The sequence below is a fragment of the Saccopteryx bilineata genome, chromosome 6, assembly GCF_036850765.1.
Source record: "Saccopteryx bilineata isolate mSacBil1 chromosome 6, mSacBil1_pri_phased_curated, whole genome shotgun sequence".
Taxonomy (NCBI): Eukaryota; Metazoa; Chordata; class Mammalia; order Chiroptera; family Emballonuridae; genus Saccopteryx; species Saccopteryx bilineata.
In genome coordinates, this window is record NC_089495.1 from 157,501,612 (window position 1) to 157,524,026 (window position 22,415).

A 22,415-nucleotide genomic window follows, 5' to 3' on the forward strand; every position below is an offset into this window, starting at 1 on the left:
TATACTCATCAAAGCTATTCTTCAAATACGAAAAAAAAAAAAAAATTCACAGATACAGAAAAGATGAGGGAATTTATTATCAGAAAACCCTCACTCCAGGAATTACTAAAGAAGGTTCTCCAATCAGATACAAAAAAAAAACAAAAAACAAACAAACAAACAAACAAACAAAAAAGCCAAAAGTAAAAGCTCCAAGAAGGACACAATAAAACCAAATTTAAACTGTGACAACAACAAAAAGAAAGGGGGGGAGAGGATGGAGATTAACAGTAGCAAAGAACGATGGAGTGCAAAAGTACTCACAAGATAGTGCACAACAATGAACAGGGTAGGAACCATTTTCATCACTTAATGGTAACCACCATTGAAAAAACCACCACAGAAGCACATGATTTAAAAAAGATAGCAACAGAGGAAATATGTATGGAATACAACCAAATAAAAACAAAAGATAGAAAAACGAAAGAGAAGGATCAAATAAGACACAAAACTAACAGAAAGCAATCTATAAAATGGCAATAAGGAACTCACAAGTGTCAATAATTACACTAAATGTAAAGGATTAAACTCACCAATACAAAGGCACAGAGTAGCAGAATGGATTAAAAAAGAAAATCCTACTGTATGCTGTCTACAAGATCTCACCTAAGCAACAAGGATAAAAACAAACTCAAAGTGAAAGGCTGGAAAACAATACTACAAGCAAATAACATCCAAAAAAGAGCAGGCGTAGCAATACTCATATCTGATAATGCTGACTACAAGACAGCAAAAGTACTCAGAGACAAAAATGGCCATTTCATAATGGCTAAGGGGACACTGAATCAAGAAGACATAACAATTCTTAATATATATGCACCAAACCAAGGAGCACCAAAATATATAAGACAGCTACTTATTGACCTTAAAACAAAAACTGACAAAAATACAATCATACTTGGAGACCTCAATACACCGCTGACGGCTCTAGATCGGTCATCCAAACAGAGAATCAACAAAAATATATTGGCCTTAAACAAAACACTAGAGCACCTGGATATGATAGACATCTACAGGACATTTCATCCCAAAGTGACTGAGTATACATTTTTCTCCAGTGTACATGGATCATTCGCAAGAATTAACCATATGTTGGGCCACAAAAACAACATCGGCAAATTCAGAAAAATCAAAGCTGTACCAAGCATATTTTCTGATCATAAAGCCTTGAAACTAGAATTCAACTGCAAAAAAGAGGAAAAAAATCCCACAAAAATGTGGAAACTAAACAACATACTTTTAAAAAATGAATGGGTCAAAGAAGAAATAAATACAGAGATCAAAAGATATGTGTGTGTATATATATACACACACACACACACACACAAATGAATATGACAATACAACATATAAGAATCTATGGGATGCAGCAAAAGCAGTGATAATAGGGAAGTTCATATCACTTCAGACATATATGAACAAACAAGAGAAAGCCCAAGTGAACCACTTAACTTCACACCTTAAGGAACTAGAAAAAGAAGAAAAAAGACAACCCAAAACCAGCCGAAGAAAGGAGATAATAAAAATCAGAGCAGAAATAAATGAATTAGAGAACAGAAAAACTATAGAAAAAATTAATAGTACAAGGAGCTGGTTCTTTAAAAAGGTTAACAAAATTGACAAATCCTTGGCAAGACTTACCAGGGAAAAAAGAGAAAGAACTCATATAAACACAATCCAAAATGAAAGGAGAAATCACCACGGACACCGTAGATATACAAAGAATTATTGTAGAATACTATGAAAAACTTTATGCCACTAAATTCAACAACCTAGAAGAAATGGATAAATTCCTAGAACAATACAACCTTCCTAGACTGAATCAAGAAGAAGCAGAAAGCCTAAACAGACCTATTAGTAGGGAAGAAATAGAAAAAATCATTAAAAACCTCCCCAGAAATTAAAGTCCAGGCCCAGACGGCTATACCAGCGAATTTTATCAAACATTCAAAAAAGACTTGGTTATTATTCTACTGAAAGTCTTCCAAAAAATTGAAGAAGAAGCAATACTTCCAAACACATTTTATGAGGCCAACATAACCCTCATACCAAAGCCTGGCAAGGACAACACAGAAAAAGGTAATTACAGACCAATATCTCTAATGAATACAGATGCTAAAATGCTAAACAAAATACTAGCAAATCAAATAAAACAACATATTAAAAAAATAATACATCATGATCAAATGGGAATCATTCCAGAATCTCAAGAATGGTTCAACATACGTAAAACGGTTAACGTAATACACCATATCAACAAAACAAAGAACAAAAACCACATGATCTTATCAATAGATGCAGAAAAGGCTTTTGATAAAATACAACACAATTTTATGTTTAAGACTCTCAACAAAATGAGTATAGAAGGAAAATATCTCAACATGATAAAGGCCATATATGATAAACCATCATCTGACATCATATTAAATGGCACAAAATGGAAGGCTTTCCCCTTTAAATCAGTAACAAGACAGGGTTGTCCACTTTCTCCACTCTTATTTAATGTGGTACTAAAGGTTCTAGCCAGAGCAATCAGACAAGACAATGAAATAAAAGGCATCCATATCAGAAAAGAAGAAGTAAAGGTATCACTTTTTGAAGATGATATGATCCTATACATCGAAAACCCCAACGAATCCACAAAAGGACTACTAGAAATAATAAGCCAATACAGTAAGGTCGCAGGATACAAAATTAACATACAGAAGTCCATACCCTTTCTATATGCCAACAATGAAACATTTGAGAACAAACTCAAAAAAAATAATCCCCTTCACAATTGCAACACAAAAAATAAAATACCTAGGAATAAACATAACAAAGAATGTAAAGGACTTATATAATAAAAACTACAAACCATTGTTGAGGGAAATTAAAAAAGATATAATGAGATGGAAGAATATTCCTTGTTCTTGGTTAGGTAGAATAAATATAATCAAGATGGCCATATTACCCAAAGCAATATACAAATTTAATGCAATTCCCATCAAAATTCCAATGACATTTTTTAAAGAAATGGAGCAAAAAATCATCAGATTTATATGGAACTATAAAAAACCCCAAATAGCCAAAGCAATCCTAAAGAAAAAGAATGAGCTGGGGGCATTACAATACCTGACTTCAAACTATATTATAGGGCCACGACAATCAAAACAGCATGGTATTGGCAGAAAAATAGACACTCAGACCAATGGAACAAAATAGAAAGCCCAGAAATAAAACCACATATATATAGTCAAATAATTTTTGATAAAGGGGCCAACAACACACAATGGAGAAAAGAAAGCCTCTTCAACAAATGGTGCTGGGAAAACTGAAAGACACATGCAAAAGAATGAAACTGGACTACAGTTTGACCCTTGTACTAAAATTAACTCAAAATGGATCAAAGATCTAAACGTAAGACCTGAAACAATTAAGTACATAGAAGAAGACATAGGTACTGAACTCATGGACCTGGGTTTTAAAGAGCATTTTATGAATTTGACTCCAAAGGCAAGAGAAGTGAAGGCAAAAATTAATGAATGGGACTACATCAGACTAAGAAGTTTTTGCTCAGCAAGAGAAACTGATAACAAAATAAACAGACAGCCAACTAAATGGGAAATGATATTTTTAAACAACTGCTCAGATAAGGGCCTGATATCCAAAATATACAAAGAACTCATAAAACTCAACAACAAACAAACAATCCAATAAAAAAATGGGAAGAGGACATGAACAGACACTTCTCCCAGGAAGAAATACAAATGGCCAACAGATATATGAAAAGATGCTCATCTTCTTTAGTTATTAGAGAAATGCAAACCAAAACTGCAATGAGATACCACCTCACACCTGTTAGATTAGCTATTATTAACAAGACAGGTAATAGCAAATGTTGGAGAGGCTGTGGAGAAAAAGGAACCCTCATGCACTGTTGGTGGGAATGTAAAGTGGTACAACCATTATGAAAGAAAGTATGGTGGTTTCTCAAAAAACTGAAAATAGAACTACCTTATGACCCAGCAATCCCTCTACTGGGTATATACCCCAAAAACTCAGAAACATTGATACGTAAAGACACATGCAGCCCCATGTTCATTGCAACATTGTTCACAGTGGCCAGGACATGGAAACAACCAAAAACCCGTCAAGAGATGACTGGATAAAGAAGATGTGGCACATATACACTACGGAATACTACTCAGCCATAAGAAATGATGACATCGGATCATTTACAGCAAAATGGTGGGATCTTGATAACATTATACGAAGCGAAATAAGTAAATCAGAAAAAACCAGGAACTGCATTATTCCATACATAGGTGGGATATAAAAGCGAGACTAAGAGATATTGATAAGAGTGTGGTGGTTACGGGTGGTGGGGGGAGAGGGAGAGGAAAGGGGGAGGGGGACGGCACAAAGAAAACTAGATAGAAGGTGATAGAGGACAATCTGACTTTGGGTGATGGGTATGCAACACAATTGAATGACAAGATAACTTGGTCATTTTTTTAATACATGTACCCTGATTTATTGATGTCACCCCATTAAAAAAATAAAATTAAAAAAAATTTATAAAGAAGTTCTAAAACTCAACACCAGAAAGGTAAATAACTCTATTTAAAAATGGGCAAAAGAACTGTATAGACACTTCTTCAAAGAAAACATACAGATGGTTAATAGGCATATGAAAAAAAATGTTCAATGTCACTAACTATCAGAGAAATTTAAATTAAAAAGCCAATGAGATATCACCTCACACCTGTCACAATGGTGCTCATTAACAAATCAATACACAACAAATGCTGGTGAGGGTGTGGAGAAAAGAGAACCCTCCTGCACTGCTGGTGGGAATGCAGACTTTTGCAGCCCCTGTGGGAAAGAATATAGCATTTCCTCAAAAAATTAAAATGGAACTGCCTTTTGACCCAGCCATACCACTTTTCAGAATATATCCTAAGAAAACCAAATCACTGATTTAAAAGAAGAAATGTACCCCCATGTTTATTGTAGCATTGTTTACAATAGCCAAGATCTGGAAGCTGCCCCATTGTCCATCCGTGGACGAGTGGATTAGAAAGCTCTGGTACAGTAACATCAGAGAAATGGCACCATGAGGGGTGCTCCCGATACCTCTCCCTGAAATTTCAACAAATTCAACAACTAGAGACAGAAAAACAATTCCAGGAGCATCTGAAATACACATACATCAAACAAAGGTATGACTGGGCGAAAAGGTGGCTGAATATATAATCCATTCTGAAGGAAATAAGATGGAAAATGGAGTATTCCACTTTCCTCATAGACCTGAGGAAGGGCTGCTTTCCCTTGGAACTGAGAGGAAGGGAGGGCTGGCAGAGAGGGAAGAAGCTGACTAGGGCAGAGATGTTCATGCCAAGGAGACATTGTGCATGCAACTCAGATTGAGATTGTGACCAGAGCTAATGCCAGAGGCAGACCCCGGCAGAGGTGGCTGAGTGGGCTGCCTGCACAGACTGATACCAGAGCGGCTTTGGGCTTTGTTTACTCCCAGTCTCCTGGTCGGTGAGTGCGGGCAGTGTGTGAGTGGTTCTTCTTTGGGCGTGGGCGCCCTTGTTCCTGGGTGGAAGGGCTGGTTCGGAGACTGTCAGCAGTAGCCTTCTGCATGGGCTGTAGCCAGAGTTTGGAGACTGTCAGCAGTAGCCTTCTGCATGGGCTGTAGCCAGAGTTTGGAGACTGTCAGCAGTAGCCTTCTGCGTGGGCTGTAGCCAGAGTTTCTGTGTGATCCCCACTCCCCAAACAAGGGCGCACAAGAAGTGCACAAGAGACGGCTTCCCTACACCTGGACATGTCTGAGTGGGGTGCCTCTGCCAGCCATATGGAACAGATCTGTGGAAGAGGTGGGGGGCAGGGTGCGTAGGCAGCCTCTGGAGAGCAGACCCGCAGAACGCTGAAAAGAGCCTAACTCACAGTCTGCTCACAGTCTGGCCAGCTTACACTGGTGGCCCTGGTTGACAAAGCCTTCTTTCCCAGGGCTGATATTTAAGCAGACCTGGAGGTGGGACTTGATAGTTCTTAGGGCCTCTTGCTCTGCAGGCAGTGGCTGGGGCAACTTCCTGCCAGCTGATACAGGTTAAAAGCACACTCCCATGAAACAGACCTCTGTGGAAGTTGGGCAGGCTGAGCTGTAGGCTTCCCAACAAGGGAGAAACCTGTGGAGAGCAGACCCACGGAATGCTGAGGCAAATTTAACTATACATACTGGGGAACCTTAGAAAGGAGCCTGACCAGAAGTCAGCTCACTCCCCTGCCTGCTTAAGCTGGTGCTCTGGTTGACAAAGCTTTCATACCCAGAGTTGTGCTTTGAATGGACCTGGAAGAGGGACTTGGCAGCTTTTAAGACCTCTTACTCTGCAGGCAGTGACTGGGGTATCTTCCTGCCAGCTGATACAGGTTGTAAAGTGCAAAAAAACTTGGGAAGAGTAGACCTGCGGAAAGCTGAGGCATACTAGACATACCCAGAAGTTCACAAAAAGACACCAGAAAAGCAATCGGCTCCTAGCCCTGCCTGATTAAGCTGGCAGCTCTGGCTGCCAAAGCATTACCCAGAACCCTGCTTTGAGTGGGGATAGAGGGAGGATTTGGCAGCTCTTAGAGCCTCTTGCTCTCCAGGCAGTGGCTGGGGCAACTTCACAGCTGGGTCCCAGGCTGCTGGTTCAGGAAAGAGAAATTTGGGGAGAGGCTCCAGGAAAATGAACTCTCCCATTGTTGGAGCCCACAAATGCTAACAAGCCCTGCCTACCAACGGGACTGAGGCCTAGTTTATGCCATCACCATAGTGACACATCAACTGCAAAACTCTGCCTAAGAGTGACACATGGGCAGAACCTGGGGTACAGCACCACTGGCTAAAAAGAGAGAAAAATAAATAAGAAAAAGGAAGAAGATAACCTCTCAAAACCAGGAAAAATCCACAGTCTTTATAACTTTATCCATTTTTATTTTTATTTTTTATCTTTTTTTCTTCCACTTTGGTCATTTTATCCCCTTTCCATTTTATTCCTTTCTTTTCATTTTTAACTTCATTACCCATAGGTGTTACATTCTCTATTCTTTCTTTTTCTATGAAGGTTACATTCCAAAAACATTAACTCTCTTCTTTTTTTTTCTTTTCTCTTTTTTTTACCTCTATCCTTTGGTTTCTTCTTTTCTATTTCACTTTTTCTTTCATTCAATCATCACTCACAAACAAACTATTTTATTCTGGATTCAAATTTTTCTTTGTGGCATTTTGTGTGCTATTTACTTTTTTTTCATCTCATTAGCATTTCCCCCAACTCTGGCTCTCCACTCTATATAGTTTTTGTTCCACTAATGCAATAGAATTTTCATTTTTTACTGTATTTTTTCTTTTTTCTCTTTTTCTTTTATCTTTTCTATTTTTCTCATTTGACCATCATTTATAAACAAGTTATTTTATTCTTGATCCAATTTTTTTTCTTGTAACATTTTGTGGGTTCTTACCTTGTTTCTTGCCTCTTTGTCACTTCCCCCCATCTCAAGCCCTCTGTTCAATGTAGTTTTTGTTCCACTTAGCAAAACAAAATTTTCAGTTTTTCACTGTATTTTCTTAAAATTTATTTTTCTTATTATCAACTCATATTAGTGTTATTAACAATACCACTCTCAAATGCCATTAAGGAAAAAGAAATTGAATATCATGGATACAAGAGACAGAGATGTAGTCAGATAGATGAGAAAAAATCTATAGAAAAAATTTCAATAGCTTGGAAACCTTGGAGTTAAATGACAAAGAATTTAAAATTGAAGTCCTAAATATACTCAGAGATATAAAATAAAGAACAGAAGGGCAATTTAGGGAGCTCAAAAAACAATTCAACAAACAGAAAGAATGCATCACCAAGGAAATTGAAACTATGAAAACGAAGCAAACAGAGATGAAAAACTCAATTCATGAACTGAAAAATGAGGTAACAAGATTAGCTAATAGAACAGGCCAGATAGAGGAGAAAATTAGTGACATAGAAGACAGGCAATTAGAGGCACTACAGAGAGAAAATTAGAGAGACTCACGAATTAAAAAAGAGAAAGCCTTTCAGGAGTTGTCTAACTCAGGGGTCTCAAACTCACGGCCCGCAGGCCGCATGGGGCCCGCCAAACAATTTTGTGCGGCCCACAGATTGTTTTCAACTGCAGTGAGAAAAGTGTTGCGTAACAGTTGCCTTTTGTAGACCTAGTGTGGCCCGCCGAACGGCTGTGATCTTGCTCTGCGGCCCACATGCTGAGTTGAGTTTGAGACCCCTGGTCTAACTCCATCAAAAAGAAAAACATAAGAATAATGGGTATATCAAAAGGAGAAGAGAGAGAAAATGAAATGGAGAACATATTGAAACAAATAATAGATGAGAACTTCCTAAGCCTGTGGAAAGAACTAAAGCCTCGAATTCAAGAAGCAAACAGAACACCGAGTTATCTTAAACCTACTCCAGGGCACATCATATTGAAATTGGCACAAACCAATGACAAAGAAAAAATTCTCAAGGCAGCCAGGGAAAAGAAAAATACAACATATAAAGGAAGGCCCACTAGATAATCATCAGATTTCTCAGCAGAAACACTACAAGCCAAAAGAAAGTGGACCCCAATATATAAAGTTCTGAAAGAGAGGAATTTCCAGCCAAGAATACTATACCCATCAAAGCTATTCTTCAAATACAAAGGAGAAATAAAAACATTCACAGACACAAGAAAGATGAAGGAATTTATCACCAGAAAACCTACACTTCAGGAAATACTAAAGGGGGTTATCTGACCAGATACAAAGAGTAAAACAAAACAAAACTACAAATAAAAGCTCCATCAAGATCACAATAAAAAAGTTTAACCTGTGAAAACAAAAACAAAAAAAAGGGGAGAGGGCAGAGATTAACAGTAGCAAAGGAGAATGAAGTGCAGAAGCACTAATAAGAATGTACTACAATGAAAATGATATGTATCCTTTTCATTACTTAATGGTAACCACCCCTGAAAAAAACACCACAGAAACACATGGCTTGAAAAAAGAAGTAACAGAGGAAAGAAATATGGATTTCAGGCAAACAAAAACAAATGATAAAAAATTAAAAGAGAAGAACCAAACAAGATAAAAAATTATCAGAAAGAAATATATAAACTGGCAATAAAAAACCCTCGTGTCAATAATTACACTAAATGTATATGGATTGAACTCACCCATAAAGACACAGAGTAGCAGAATGGATTAAACAAGAAAATCCAACTGTTTACTGCCTATAAGAAACACATCTAAGCTACAAGGATAAAAACAAATTCAAAGTAAAAGGTTAGAAAACAATACTCCAAGCAAATAACATCCAAAAAAAGGAGGTGTAGCAATACTCATATCTAACAATGCTGACTACAAGACAGCAAAAGTAATCAGAGACAAAAATGGTCATTTGATAATGATAAAAGGAACACTGAATCAAGAAGACATAACACTTTTTAATATAATGCACCAAACCAAGGGGCACGAAAATATATAAGACAGCTACTGACTGACCTAAAAACAAAAACCAACAAAAATACAATCATACTTGGAGACCTTAATACACTGCTGATGGCTCTAGATCAGGGGTCTCAAACTCGCGGCCCGCAGGCTGCATGCGACCCGCCAAACAATTTTGTGCAGCCTGCAGACTAATCCACGAAGTTCAAAATATTTTGGATAAAATTAAGTAAGCCTAGGGGCCTACTTGTATTTGCCGAACGGCTGTGATCTTGCTCTGCGGCCCACATGCTGAGTTGAGTTTGAGACCCCTGCTCTAGATCATTCATCCAAACAGAAAATTAATAAAGAAATATTGGCCTTAAATGAAACACTAGAACAATTGGATATGATAGACATCTACAGGATATTTCATCCCAATGTGCCAGATTATACATTTTTCTCTAGTGTACATGGAACATTTTCAAGAATTGACCATATGTTGGGCTACAAAAATGACATCAACAAATTCAGAAAGATTGAAATTATACCAAGCATATTCTCTGATCATAAAGTGTTGAAACTAAAATTCAACTGGAAAATAAGAGGTAAAAACAAAGCCACAAAAATGTGAAAACTAAACAACATACTTCTAAAACATGAGTGGGTCAAAGAAGAAATAAAAGCATAAATCAAAAGTTACATACAGACAAACAAAAATAACAATATGACATATCAAAATCTCTGGGATGCAGCAAAAGTAGTAATAAGACAGAAGTTCATATTACTACAGGCCTATATGAACAAACAAGAGAGAACCCAAGTAAACAACTTAACTTCACATCTTAAGGAACTGGAAAAAGAAGAACAAAAGCAACCCAAAACCAGTAGAAGAAAGGAAATAATAAAAATCAGAGCAGAAATAAATAAAGTAGAGAACAGAAAAACTATAGAAAAAATTAATATAATCAGGAGCTGGTTCTTTGAAAAGATCAACAAAATTGACAAACCCTTGGCAAGACTCACCAAGGAAAAAAGAGAAAGGACTCATATAAACAAAATCCAAAATGAAAGAGAAGAAATCACCACAGATATCATAGATATACAAAGAATTATTGTAGAATACTATGAAAAACTATATGCCACCAAATTTAACAATTTAGAAGAAATGGATCAATTTCTAGAACAACACAATCTTCCTAGACTGAGTAATAAAGAAGCAGAAAGCCTAAACAGACCCATAAGCAGGGAGGATATAGTAACAACTATCAAGAACTTCCCCAAAAATATAAGTCCAGGGCCAGATGTCTATAAGAGTAAATTCTATCAAACATTCAAAGAAGACTTGGTTTGTATTCTACTCAAAGTCTTCCCAAAAAATTGAAGAAGAAGCAATACTTCCAAACACATTTTATGAGGACAACATAACCTCATACCAAAACCTGGCAAGGACAACACAGAAAAAGATAACTACAGACCAATATCTCTAATGAATACAGATGCTAAAATACTAAACAAAATACTAGCAAATCGAATGTAACAACATATTAAAAATAATTTATCATGATCAAGTGGGATTCATCCCAGAATCACAAGGATCGTTCCACATATATAAAACTGTTAACATAATACACCATATCAACAAAACAAAGAAAAAAAACCATATGATCCTTCCAATAGAAGCAGAAAAGGCATTTGATAAAATACAACACCATTTTATGTTTAAAACACTGAACAAAATGGGTATAAAAGGAAAATATCTCAACATAATAAAGGCCAGTTATGACAAACCATCAGCTAACATCATATTAAATGGCAAAAAACTGAAAACTTTTCCCCTAAAATCAGGAACAAGACAAGATTGTCCACTCTCTCCACTCTTATTTAACGTAGTGCTAGACGTTCTAGCCAGAACAATCAGACAAAAGGAAGAAATAAAAGGTATTCATATTGGGAAAGAAGAAGTAAAGGTTTCACTTTTTGCAGATGATATGATCCTATACATCGAAAACCCCAAAGTCTCCACAGAAAGACTACTAGAAACAATAAACCAGTACATTAACATTGCAGGATACAAAATTAATATACAAAAGAGTCCATTACCTTCTATATGCCAACAATGAAACATCAGAAAACAAGCTCAAAAAATAATCCCCTGCATGGTAGCAACAAAAAAAATAAAATAACATACCTAGGAATAAACATAACAAAGAATGTAAAGGACCTATATAATGAAAACTATATAAAGCTTTGTTAAGGGAAATCAAAAAAGATACAATGAAATGGAAAAATATTTCTTGTTCTTGGATAGGAAGAATAAATATAGTCAAAATGACTATATTACCCAAAGCGATATACAATTTTTTTTTTGTATTTTTCCGAAGCTGGAAATGGGGAGGCAGTCAGACAGACTCCCACATGCACCCGACCAGGATCCACCCGGCACGCCCACCAGGGGGCGAAGCTCTGCCCATCCGGGGCATCGCTCTGTCGCGACCAGAGCCACTCTAGCACCTGGGGCAGAGGCCAAGGAGCCATCCCCAGCACCCGTACCATCTTTTGCTCCAATGGAGCCTTGGCTGCGGGGGGGGGGGGGGGACAGAGAGGAAGGAGAAGGGGAGGGGTCCAGAAGCAGATGGGTGCTTCTGCTATGTGCCCTGGCTGGGAATCAAACCCAGGACTTCCGCACACCAGGCCGATGCTCTAGCACTGAGCTAACCAGCCAGGGCCACGATATACAAATTTAATGCAATTCCCATCAAAATTCCAATGTCATTTTTTTTTAAGGAAATGGAACAAAAAATCTTCAGGTTTATATGGAACTATAAAAAAAACCAAATAGCCAGAGCAATCTTAATGAAAGAGAATGAAGCTGGGAGCATTACAATACCTGACTTCAAATTATATTATACAGCCACAATAATCAGAACAGCATGATATTGGCAGAAAAACAGACACTCAAACCAATGGAACAGAATAGAAAGTCCAGAAATAAAACCACACATATATATGGTGAAATAATTTTTGATAAAGGGGCCAACAACACACAATGGAGAAAAGAAAGCCTCTTCCACAAATGGTGCTGGGAAAACTGAAAAACCACATGCTAAAGAATGAAACTCAACTATAGTTCGTCCCCTTGTACTAAAATTAATTCAAAATAGATCAAAGACTTAAATATAAAACCTGAAACAATAAATTACATAGAAGAAAACATAGGTACTAAACTCATGGTCCTTGGCCATAAAGAGCACTTTATGAATTTGACTCCAAAGGCAAAGGATATGAAGGCAAAGATAAATAAATGGGACCACAACAGACTAAGAAGCTTTTTCACAGCAGGAAAAAATGACAACAAAACAAACAGACATCCAACTAAATGGGAAGTGATATTTTCAAACAACAGCACAAATAAGGGCCTGATATCCAAAATATACAAAGAACTCATAAAACTCAACAACAAACAAACAATACTATAAAAGAATGGGAAGAGGACATGAAGAGACACTCTTCCAGGAAGAAATACAAATGGCCAGCAGATATATGAAAAGATGTTCATCTTCATTAGCTATTAAAGAAATGCAAACCAAAACTACAATGAGATACCACCTCACACCTGTTAGATTAGCTATTATCAACAAGACAGGTAATAACAAATATTGGAGAGGCTGTGGAGAAAAAGGAACACTCATCCACTGTTGGTGGGAATGTTAAGTAGTGCAACCATTATGGAAGAAAGTATGGTGGTTCCTCAAAAAATTAAAAATAGAACTACCATATGACCCAGCAATCCCTCTACTTGCTATATACTCCCAAAACTCAAACACACTGGTACGTTAAGACATATGCAGTCCCCATGTTCGTTGCAGCATTGTTCACAGTGGCCAAGACATGGAAACAACCAAAAAGCCCTTCAATAGATGATTGGATAAAGAAGATGTAGTACATATATACTATGGAATACTACTCAGCCATAAGAAATGATGACATCAGATCATTTACAACAACATGGATGGACCTTGATAACATTATATGGAGTGAAATAAGTAAATCAGAAAAAACTAAGAACTATATGATTCTATACATAAGTGGGACATAAAAATGAGACTTAAGAACATGGACAAGAGTGTGGTGGTTAAAGGGTTGGTGTGAGAGAGAGAGGGGGTAGGGGAGAGGAGGGGCACAAAGAAAACCAGATAGAAAGTGACATAAGACAATTTTACTTTGGGTGATGGGTATGTAACATAATCAAATGTCAAAATAACCTGGAGATGTTTTCTCTGAACCTATGTTCCCTGACTGATCAATGTCATCTTATTAAAATTAATAATAAAGGGGGGGAAAAGCTGTGGTACATATACACAATGGGATACTACACAGCTGTGAAAAGGAAAGAAATCTTGCCTTTGACGATGTTATGGATGGTCCTGGAGATTATGATGATAAGTGAAATAAGCCAGGCAGAGAAAGAAAAATTTCATATGACCTCACTTATTTGTGGAATCGAATGAACAAAGTGAACTGAGGAACAGAATAGAGGCAGAGGCAGGGTCACAAGGACCAGAGGGACAGCAGTCAGAGAGAAAGGGGATTAGGGGATGGGATCAGAGTAGTGAAGTGGTTAGTGCAATTGTATATACATAACACAGAGATACAGAAACCAGGACAGCAAATCCCAGAGGGAAGTGGGGAAAGGTGTTAAGAGGAGGAGGGCAATGGAAGTGTAATGTGGAACACATGTTTGAGATGGTAAGGGTATTATATTGAATGGGACACTTGAATCCATGTTAACACAATAAATTAAAATTAATAAAAAATAAATTAATTAAAGAAAACAATGTGAGACATGGGCTTTATACTGACAGAGCCCATTCTCTGCAAAGCAAAAAAAAGAAAAAGAAGAAAAAAAAGAAATTTGAAGAGTCTATTGGCACATATGAAACAATTAGTGAATTCAGATCAAAGAAAGAAATGATTTTGGAAGGGGTAACAAGCATGCAAATTACCAAACAACTGGCCAGAGTAGATGTCAGAGCATGGCTTGGGCTGAATGTAGAGAATGATATTGGGTAAAAGGTTGTTTAGAAGAATGTGGAATTTCAAGAATATTTATGAGAAGGCATTAGGAAAAATGATAGAAAATGAGAACTTATTTAAAAGCATGATAATAATGACATATACCCTAAAGCAATGGTCCCCAACCCCCAGGCTGAAGACCAGTATCGGTCCGTGGGCCATTTGGTACCAGTCCACAGAGAAAGAATAATTAACTTACATTATTTCCATTTTATTTATATTTAAGTCTGAACAATGTTTTATTTTTTAAAAATGACAAGATTCCCTCTGTTACATCTCAGACTCACTCTTGATGCTTGTCTCAGTCACATGATACATTTATCCATCCCACCCTAAAGGCTGGTCCGTAAAAATATTTTCTGACATTAAACCAGTCCGTGGCCCAAAAAAGGTTGGGGACCACTGCCTTAAAGTACATAATGAAAAATTTCAGCAGAATATTTCTAAAATAATTAAAGAATATATTTTGGAAATGGAATTTTTTATTATGCATCAGGTTATATGCAAAAAGAGTTAGAACTTAATATACCCTGATAGAGGGTAAAAATGGGCCATGCATAGCAGGACGATCTACGATGAGAATGACATTCTTAGAGTATTAGTTTGTTAGAATATCTTTTTCTCCTACATAAATATCGTTTTTGATGTTCTATCAGTTTTTTCCATAACATTGCATTCCTTGATAGTGTCAATATCTTTCATTTCATAAGTAAAACAATTTCACTTTGAGTTATTTGTGACGTCTCCTCACCACATTTGTTGCTGCCCCTCAGGGTCTATGCCCATTGATGGCTCATCCAGTAGCACCACCGATGGGTTTCCTAAGATGCTCAGCATGAAGCACAGCTGGGACGAGAGGAACAGCGCGTCTGGCACGGACATGTGGGCTGTGCAGAGTAACAGCAAGCCCAGCCTCTACCTTTCTCTTTATTCCCTCAGATAAAGCCTTCACAGGACGCTTCTGCTGGTCCTGCAGCTTGAGCGCATCCACCAACCTGAAGGAAACAGTGAGTTGGTCCACATTACACGCACACTGAGGGATGTGTGTTGGAGAATGGGCAAATCAGAAGACTACAGTGCAGAATTCTTTTAAAATAGTCTTCAGAGTGATCATAAAATTGAAACTATATGTGATTGTCTAACCACTATGCTGTACACTTAAAACTAATATAAAATAATATTGAAGGGTAACTGTAATTGAAAATTAAAATTAAATATATATATTGAAGTTATCTAGGATACTTTATGAACCTTTTACAGCTTTTAAACTGGTATTTCCAATTACTTCTTTTTGTATAAAGAATAATCAATAAAACTTTTCCCCTCCAGTCTTAAAATGGGAGAATACAACACTGAATCGTCATCTCTAGATAACCAAGACTTCTGCCACAACCATGGAATCATCAGTTAGATTCATTCTTCTTTAATTTTGTGTGAAGCTGCTACATGCCCCTAGTAGAGTACAGGTGTGTTTCCCCCCATGTACCGTGAGATGGCGACAGTGGCTTCCGCTTTCCTCAGCTCTTTCACCACAGCGAACACCTCCAAGTGCTCCCTCACCGTCAGGGGGGGCCATAGCGCGTTCTCTTGAGGGCAGTACCCCAGGAACTTGGGGGCATCCCCACTGCTGGTTTCTTTTAAAATCACCTACACAAAAAGTTCGTTCTCATACTCTGTCCAAAATTGTGTGTGTGCACATGCATGGGAGAGTATTGTTCAATGTTGTCTCTGCTTACTCACATGCTGCCAAGAGGACAAGTCTATAAAAAATCACCTAACTCTGGGGAAAAGATGACAGAAACTCAATAAATCAAAAGGCAGATGTTCCACATTGTTCTAATCCCTCCAATACAATTCAGGCTTTATTACCAAGTCCAGCACCATGGTTGAATTCAAGTTTGCTTATTTGGTTGTCCATTGTTTAATTTTATTCATCGATCCAAACATTCAAAGTGACAGATACTTGAAGACTTTGTTTTCCCCATGTTAACATAGCTATAATTGTAAACTCCGTTTTACAAATTTGTTGTGAAGATTGCACAAGGTAGTATTTCTCACTCAGGGCAATCCCCTCTCCCAGGGGATATTTGACAATGTCTGTAGACATTTTTGGCTGTTACAATGGGGGTGTTACTGGGATCTAGTGAGTAGAGGCTACATATCTTACAATGATCAGAACAGTACTTTACAATAAAAAATGATCTGGTCTAAATGTCACGAGTCCCAAGCTTGAGAAATCCTGAACTAAGGTAATAAATGAAAAGCCCTTAGCACTAGTCTGGCACTTCGAAACCAGCAAATGCATGATAGCACTTATATTTTTATGCGCCAGACACTGTCTTGATAATAAGAATAACAAGGAATGTGTACCAGTGTTTACTATGTACCAGAATTGAAGCAGTTTATGTTTTGAATTACTTTATCTTTAGAAAAATCCAATAGGACTGAGGTGATGGTTTACCAGCCCTGTTTTGCTTATGAGAAATCTGACATGTGCATAGATGTAGAAACTTCCAATCACACAATGTAAACCTGGGGACTGAAACTGGGATCTACCTTCAGAATCTCAGGCCCTGACCTTGATGTTATATTGTCTCTCCCCCAATAGAAAAGATAAGAGACCTACTTAACTTGGCCTTACTTTCAATATAGAGAAAAAGAAAACAACCAAGTAAAACATATGTGAATGAATTGTAGCCCCTGCTTCATATGTTCCAGACAATAAATGTGCTAAAGGATACCAGGAAGAACACCTAGTGTAGTCAGGGACAGGGCTTTTGGGGGGATAAATTTCAAAGTGATGAGAAGAGAGATAGTCAAGCATGTGAAAAGCTGAAGGAAGGGCACTCTGGCCAAAGGGAAGACAAACCCATAGAACTACAGTGGGAAGACCACCAAAGACCAATGTGAGCAGGGGGTGTGGAATGAAAGGTACTCAATGAAGCCCAGATCCTTAGGGCTGTTTGTGGCCATGGTACAGACTCTGAATCAATTCTAACTAAAGGATTATGAGCAGGAGAGTGACATGACTTCATTTGCATTTTTTAAAGGACTGCTCTGTGAGGTAGGGGTGGAATGGAAAGACAGTTTGGGAAACCTCTGTAGGAATCAAGAGCATTGTGCACCCTCTCTTCATGAACACTCCCTCTGAATCTAACCTCTGTCAAATGCCAATAGCATCTCCCCTTCATACTGGTAGTCCTTTGGATCTCTGCCCATAGTTTCACCCAACTTAGCCTGGAAAGATAGCCAAGTGTTATTCATGTACTATTCTAGCTTTTGTTTTGAAATTTAGACAGTTAATAATTTTTCCTTATTTTTCAAATAAATCCTGGATCCTGGCAATTCAATTCAACAAGTTCCCAGGATATGTAAGTCCACAAAACAAATATCTGTGCCCTCCAGTAAAGCTAATGTTCAGCTTTACTTACCAAAATATTCCCTTTGAATGTCTCTATTTTTCATTCAATAAAAAGCATAGTACAGATAAGATGCAACCCTTTTCAGCACCTAGCTATTTTTGGAATTAAGGAGAGAGAAAAAAATTTTGTGTGACAGAGAGACGGACGTTACGGACAGACAGGGAGAGAGATGAATGAGAAGCATCAATTCTTTGTTGTGGCTCCTTAGTTGTTCATTGATTGCTTTCTCATATGAGCCTTGACTGGGGGGTTACAGTAGACCGAGTGACCCCTTGCTCAAACCAGCGACCTTGGGCTCAAGCTACTGAGTCTTGCTCAAACCAGATGAGCCTGTGCTCAAGCTAGTGACCTTGGGGTTTCAAACCTAGGTCCTCTGCATCTCAGTTCGATTCACTGTGCCACCACCTCATCAGGCAAGGAGAGAAATTTTTACCAATTCTCTTCATTCAATGCATAAATCACATTGATTAATAGGAAAAGATCACCTATGGTTTTAAAGTTGTCATCAAGATGTACTATATAACGTTTGAAGTAGGCAGCATTAAAGACCATATTCCTGTGTGTGTTACTGACCTGCTTGCCCTGCAGTTGGTTTTGAATCCCCAGTTACCATCTTAATAGTTGTGCTTTCACCAGCTCCACTCTGTCCCAAAAGACCTATAACTTTACCCCCCCAAAAAAATGCTCAGAATTATAACTGCAACTAATTATAAAAATAAAAACAAATGCTAAATAACCCTTAAATAAGGGCTCGCTCTGTGTCAAGCTTTAGGTCTCGTGTGCAATGTACATTGCTTCACTTACTCCTCACCCATCCACGAACCCGAGTGTGATTAGCTCCCTTCGTTTTACAGACAAAGATACTAAGGTGTACAAAGGATAAATAACTGGCCCAATATCACACAGCCAAGAAGAGGCTGAGCTGGAATTGAACCCAATTTTCACTCTAAAGCCTATTATATTTCACTGACCCTTTCACAAAACGCGTCTTTTGTTAGAAATGAAGCATGAGCTACCACATCCCAGTGAGTTCCCTTCTGCATAGAGTTTCCTGTTGTGAAAATAATTTTACTACTTAGAAAGTTCTACCATCCTTCTTAACCTAAACACTGCCCCCTTTTGGTCATTATTTTTTTTGTTCGTTTTATCAGAACAAACAACTTTTCTACGCAAAGACAAATTGTCATAACTGAGGCTTTCAAGCAGGGTGGATCCATATCCTTCTGATGAGTTGGCTGCCTTTCATGTTTAACAACACATGGTCACAGATTTGGATAGTGTTATTCTCTTGAAAAACACCTCATCTTCAGAGGTCAAGATCGCTCTGCTAACAGAACTATTTTTCCAACTTTTTTTTAACACAGAAAGAGATGTTTCTGGTGGCAACTTTTTTCTTCCTCTTGGCAAAGCAGTTTTTCTTTTTGCCTTCATATTCTTTCCATAGACAACTGGCAATGATGGCCAGTTTCTGGAAATACAAGTAAAGAATAACAGAGCTTTATTCTTACTTTGAAATGAGCGTGTGCCTTCCCAAAAAACAAAAGTTCGACACCAGATGGCTATACTAGTGAACTCTAGCAAACATTCAAAGAAGATTTGGTACCTATCCTTCTCAAAGTCTTCCAAAAAATAGAAGAAGAAGCAATACTCCCTAACACATGCTATCAGGCCAACATAACCCTGATACCAAAACCTGGCAAGGACAACACAAAAAAGATAACTACAGACTGATATCTCTAATGAAAACAGATGCAAAAATCCTAAACAAAATACTAGCAAATCCAATAAAACAACACATTAAAAAAATAATACATCATGATCAAAATGGATTCGTTCTAGGAGCAAAAAGATGGTTCACCATACATAAATCGATCAATGTAATATACCACATCAACAAAACAAAGAAAAAAATTATATGATCCTATGAATATATGCAGAAAAGGCATTTGATAATACACAACATCCCTTTATGTTTAAAGCATGCAATAAAATTGGAATAAAAGGAAAATACCTCAAAATAATAAAGGCCATATATGACAAATCATCAGCTAATATCATACTAATTGGTGAAAAAATGAAGGATTTTCTTCTAAAATCAGGAATGAGACAAGGTTGCTCACTCTCTCCACTCTTATTCAACATAATTCTGGAAGTTTTAGCCAGAGCTATCAGGTAAGAGAAAGAAATAAAATGCATCCATAATAAGAAAAAAGTAAAGGTGTCACTTTTTGCAGATTACATGATCCTGTATCTAGAAATTCCCAAGGACTCCACTGATAAATGATTAGAAACAATAAACCAAAACAGTAAAATTGCAGAATACACAATCAATATACAAAAGTCTACTGTTTTCCTATACACCAGTGATGAAACATTGGAAAATTAACTCAAAAAATCCTTTTACAATTGCAACAACAAAAAAGTATCTAAGAATAAACTTAACAAGAGATGTGAAGAACCTATATACTGAAAACTACAAAACATCACTGAAAGAAATTGAAAAAGACACAATGAAATGGAAAAAATATTCTATGTCCATGGATTGGAAGAATCAACATAGTTAAAATGGCCATATTACCCAAAGCAATATACAAATTTAATGCAATCTCCATCAAAATCCCAATGTCATTTTTTAAAGAAAATTACCAAGTTTGTATGGAACCATAAATAAAACAATATAGCCAAAGTAATCTGAGGAAAAAGAATAAAGCTGGAGGTCTCATACTGCCTGACTTCAAATTATACTATAGAGCCACGATAATTAAAACAGCAGGGTATTGGCAGAAAAATAAACATATAGACCAATGGAACTGAATTGAGATCCCAGAAATAAAACCACATATATATGGACAAATCGCCTTTGACAAAGGAGCCAAAAACATACAATGGAGAAAATAAAGCTTCTTCAATAAAAGGTGCTGGGAAAAGTAGAAAGCCACATTCAAAAGAAAGAAACTTGACTGCATCTTGTTCCCCTGCACAAAAAATTAATTCAAAATGGATCAAAGACCTAAATAATATAAGATCTGAAACAATAAATTATATAGAAGAAAACATAGGTACTACTAACTCATGGACCTTGGCCATGTTTGCTATGGCCATAGAGAACAATTTATTAACTTGACTCCAAAAACAAGGAAAGTAAAGGCAAAAATAAATGAATGGGACTATATCAATCAAAAAAGCTTCTGAACAATGAATAAAACTTACAACAAAACAAGTAGGAAGCCAACCAAATGGGAGAGAATATTTGCAAACAACAGCTCCAATAAGGGGTTAATATCCAAAATATAAGAAGAACTCACAAAGCTCAGCAACAAACAAGCAAACAATCTAATTAAAAATTGGGGGGGGGGAGAACCTGAACAGACATTTTTCCCAAGAGGACATCAAATGTCCAACACATGTATGAAAAGATACTGATCTTCACTGGCTATCAGAGAAATGCAAATCAAAACTATAATGAAATACAACCTCACACATGTTAGATTGGCTATTATCAACAAGACAGGTAATAACAAATGTTGGGGAGGCTGCAGAGAAAAAGGAACTCTCATTCACTGCTGGTGGGAATGTAAAGTAGTACAACCATTATGGAAGAAAGTATGGTGGTTCCTAAACAAATTAAGAATAGAACTACCATATGACCCAGCAATCCCTCTACTGGGTATCTATCCCCAAAACTTGAAAACAGTGGTACATAAAGACACATGCACTTCCATGTTCATTGCTGAATTATTCACAGTGGTCAAGACATGGAAATAAAGTATCTCTCGACAGAGAACTGGATAAAGAAGATGTGGCACATATATACAATGGATTACTGCTCAGCCATAAGAAATGATGATATAGTGACATTTACAACAACATGTATGGACCTAGAGAATATTATACTGAGTGAAATAAGCTAATCAGAAAGAGCTAAGAACTGTATGATTTCCCTCATAAGTGGGATATAAAACTGAGACTCATAGACATAGATAAAAGTGAAGTGGTTACCAGGGGGAAGATGATGTTGGGGAGGGGAATAGGGAGAGGAGATGGTGGGAAGGGTGTAAACGGACAAATATAAGGTGACAAAAAAAATTTGACTTTGGGTGATGGGTATACAACATAATCAACAGTTCAAATGCTATAGAAATGTTTACTTGAAACTTATGTATTCTTATTGATCAATGTCACCCTGTTAAATTTAATTTTCTAAATATAATTTTTAAAGAAAAGAAAGAAATGAGTGTGTGCCCCATACTTTCTCCAACCAAATTTTTCCCAGTACAAAATCATGACTCCAACCTGTTCTCTCCCAATCTGTCTTCCTGCAGCAAAAGGGCATTTGCTCTGTATCGTCTGACTTGTGCTTGTAAAAGAGTAACAAAGACATTTATCAAACCAAAGGGTCTATTAAGGCA

General features: G+C 37.2%; 1 protein-coding gene across 1 annotated transcript in view; it reads right to left on the bottom strand.

The window, feature by feature from the left end:
* LOC136307748 (ATP-binding cassette sub-family A member 9-like) overlaps positions 1 to 22,415 on the bottom strand; it is a 101,901-nt gene that overhangs the window by 10,579 nt on the left and 68,907 nt on the right. The window contains 5 exon segments of the mRNA XM_066234512.1: positions 15,326 to 15,430; positions 15,504 to 15,579; positions 16,071 to 16,231; positions 18,584 to 18,677; positions 19,359 to 19,474. Of these exon segments, the coding sequence (XP_066090609.1) occupies positions 15,326 to 15,430; positions 15,504 to 15,579; positions 16,071 to 16,231; positions 18,584 to 18,677; positions 19,359 to 19,474 (552 nt within the window).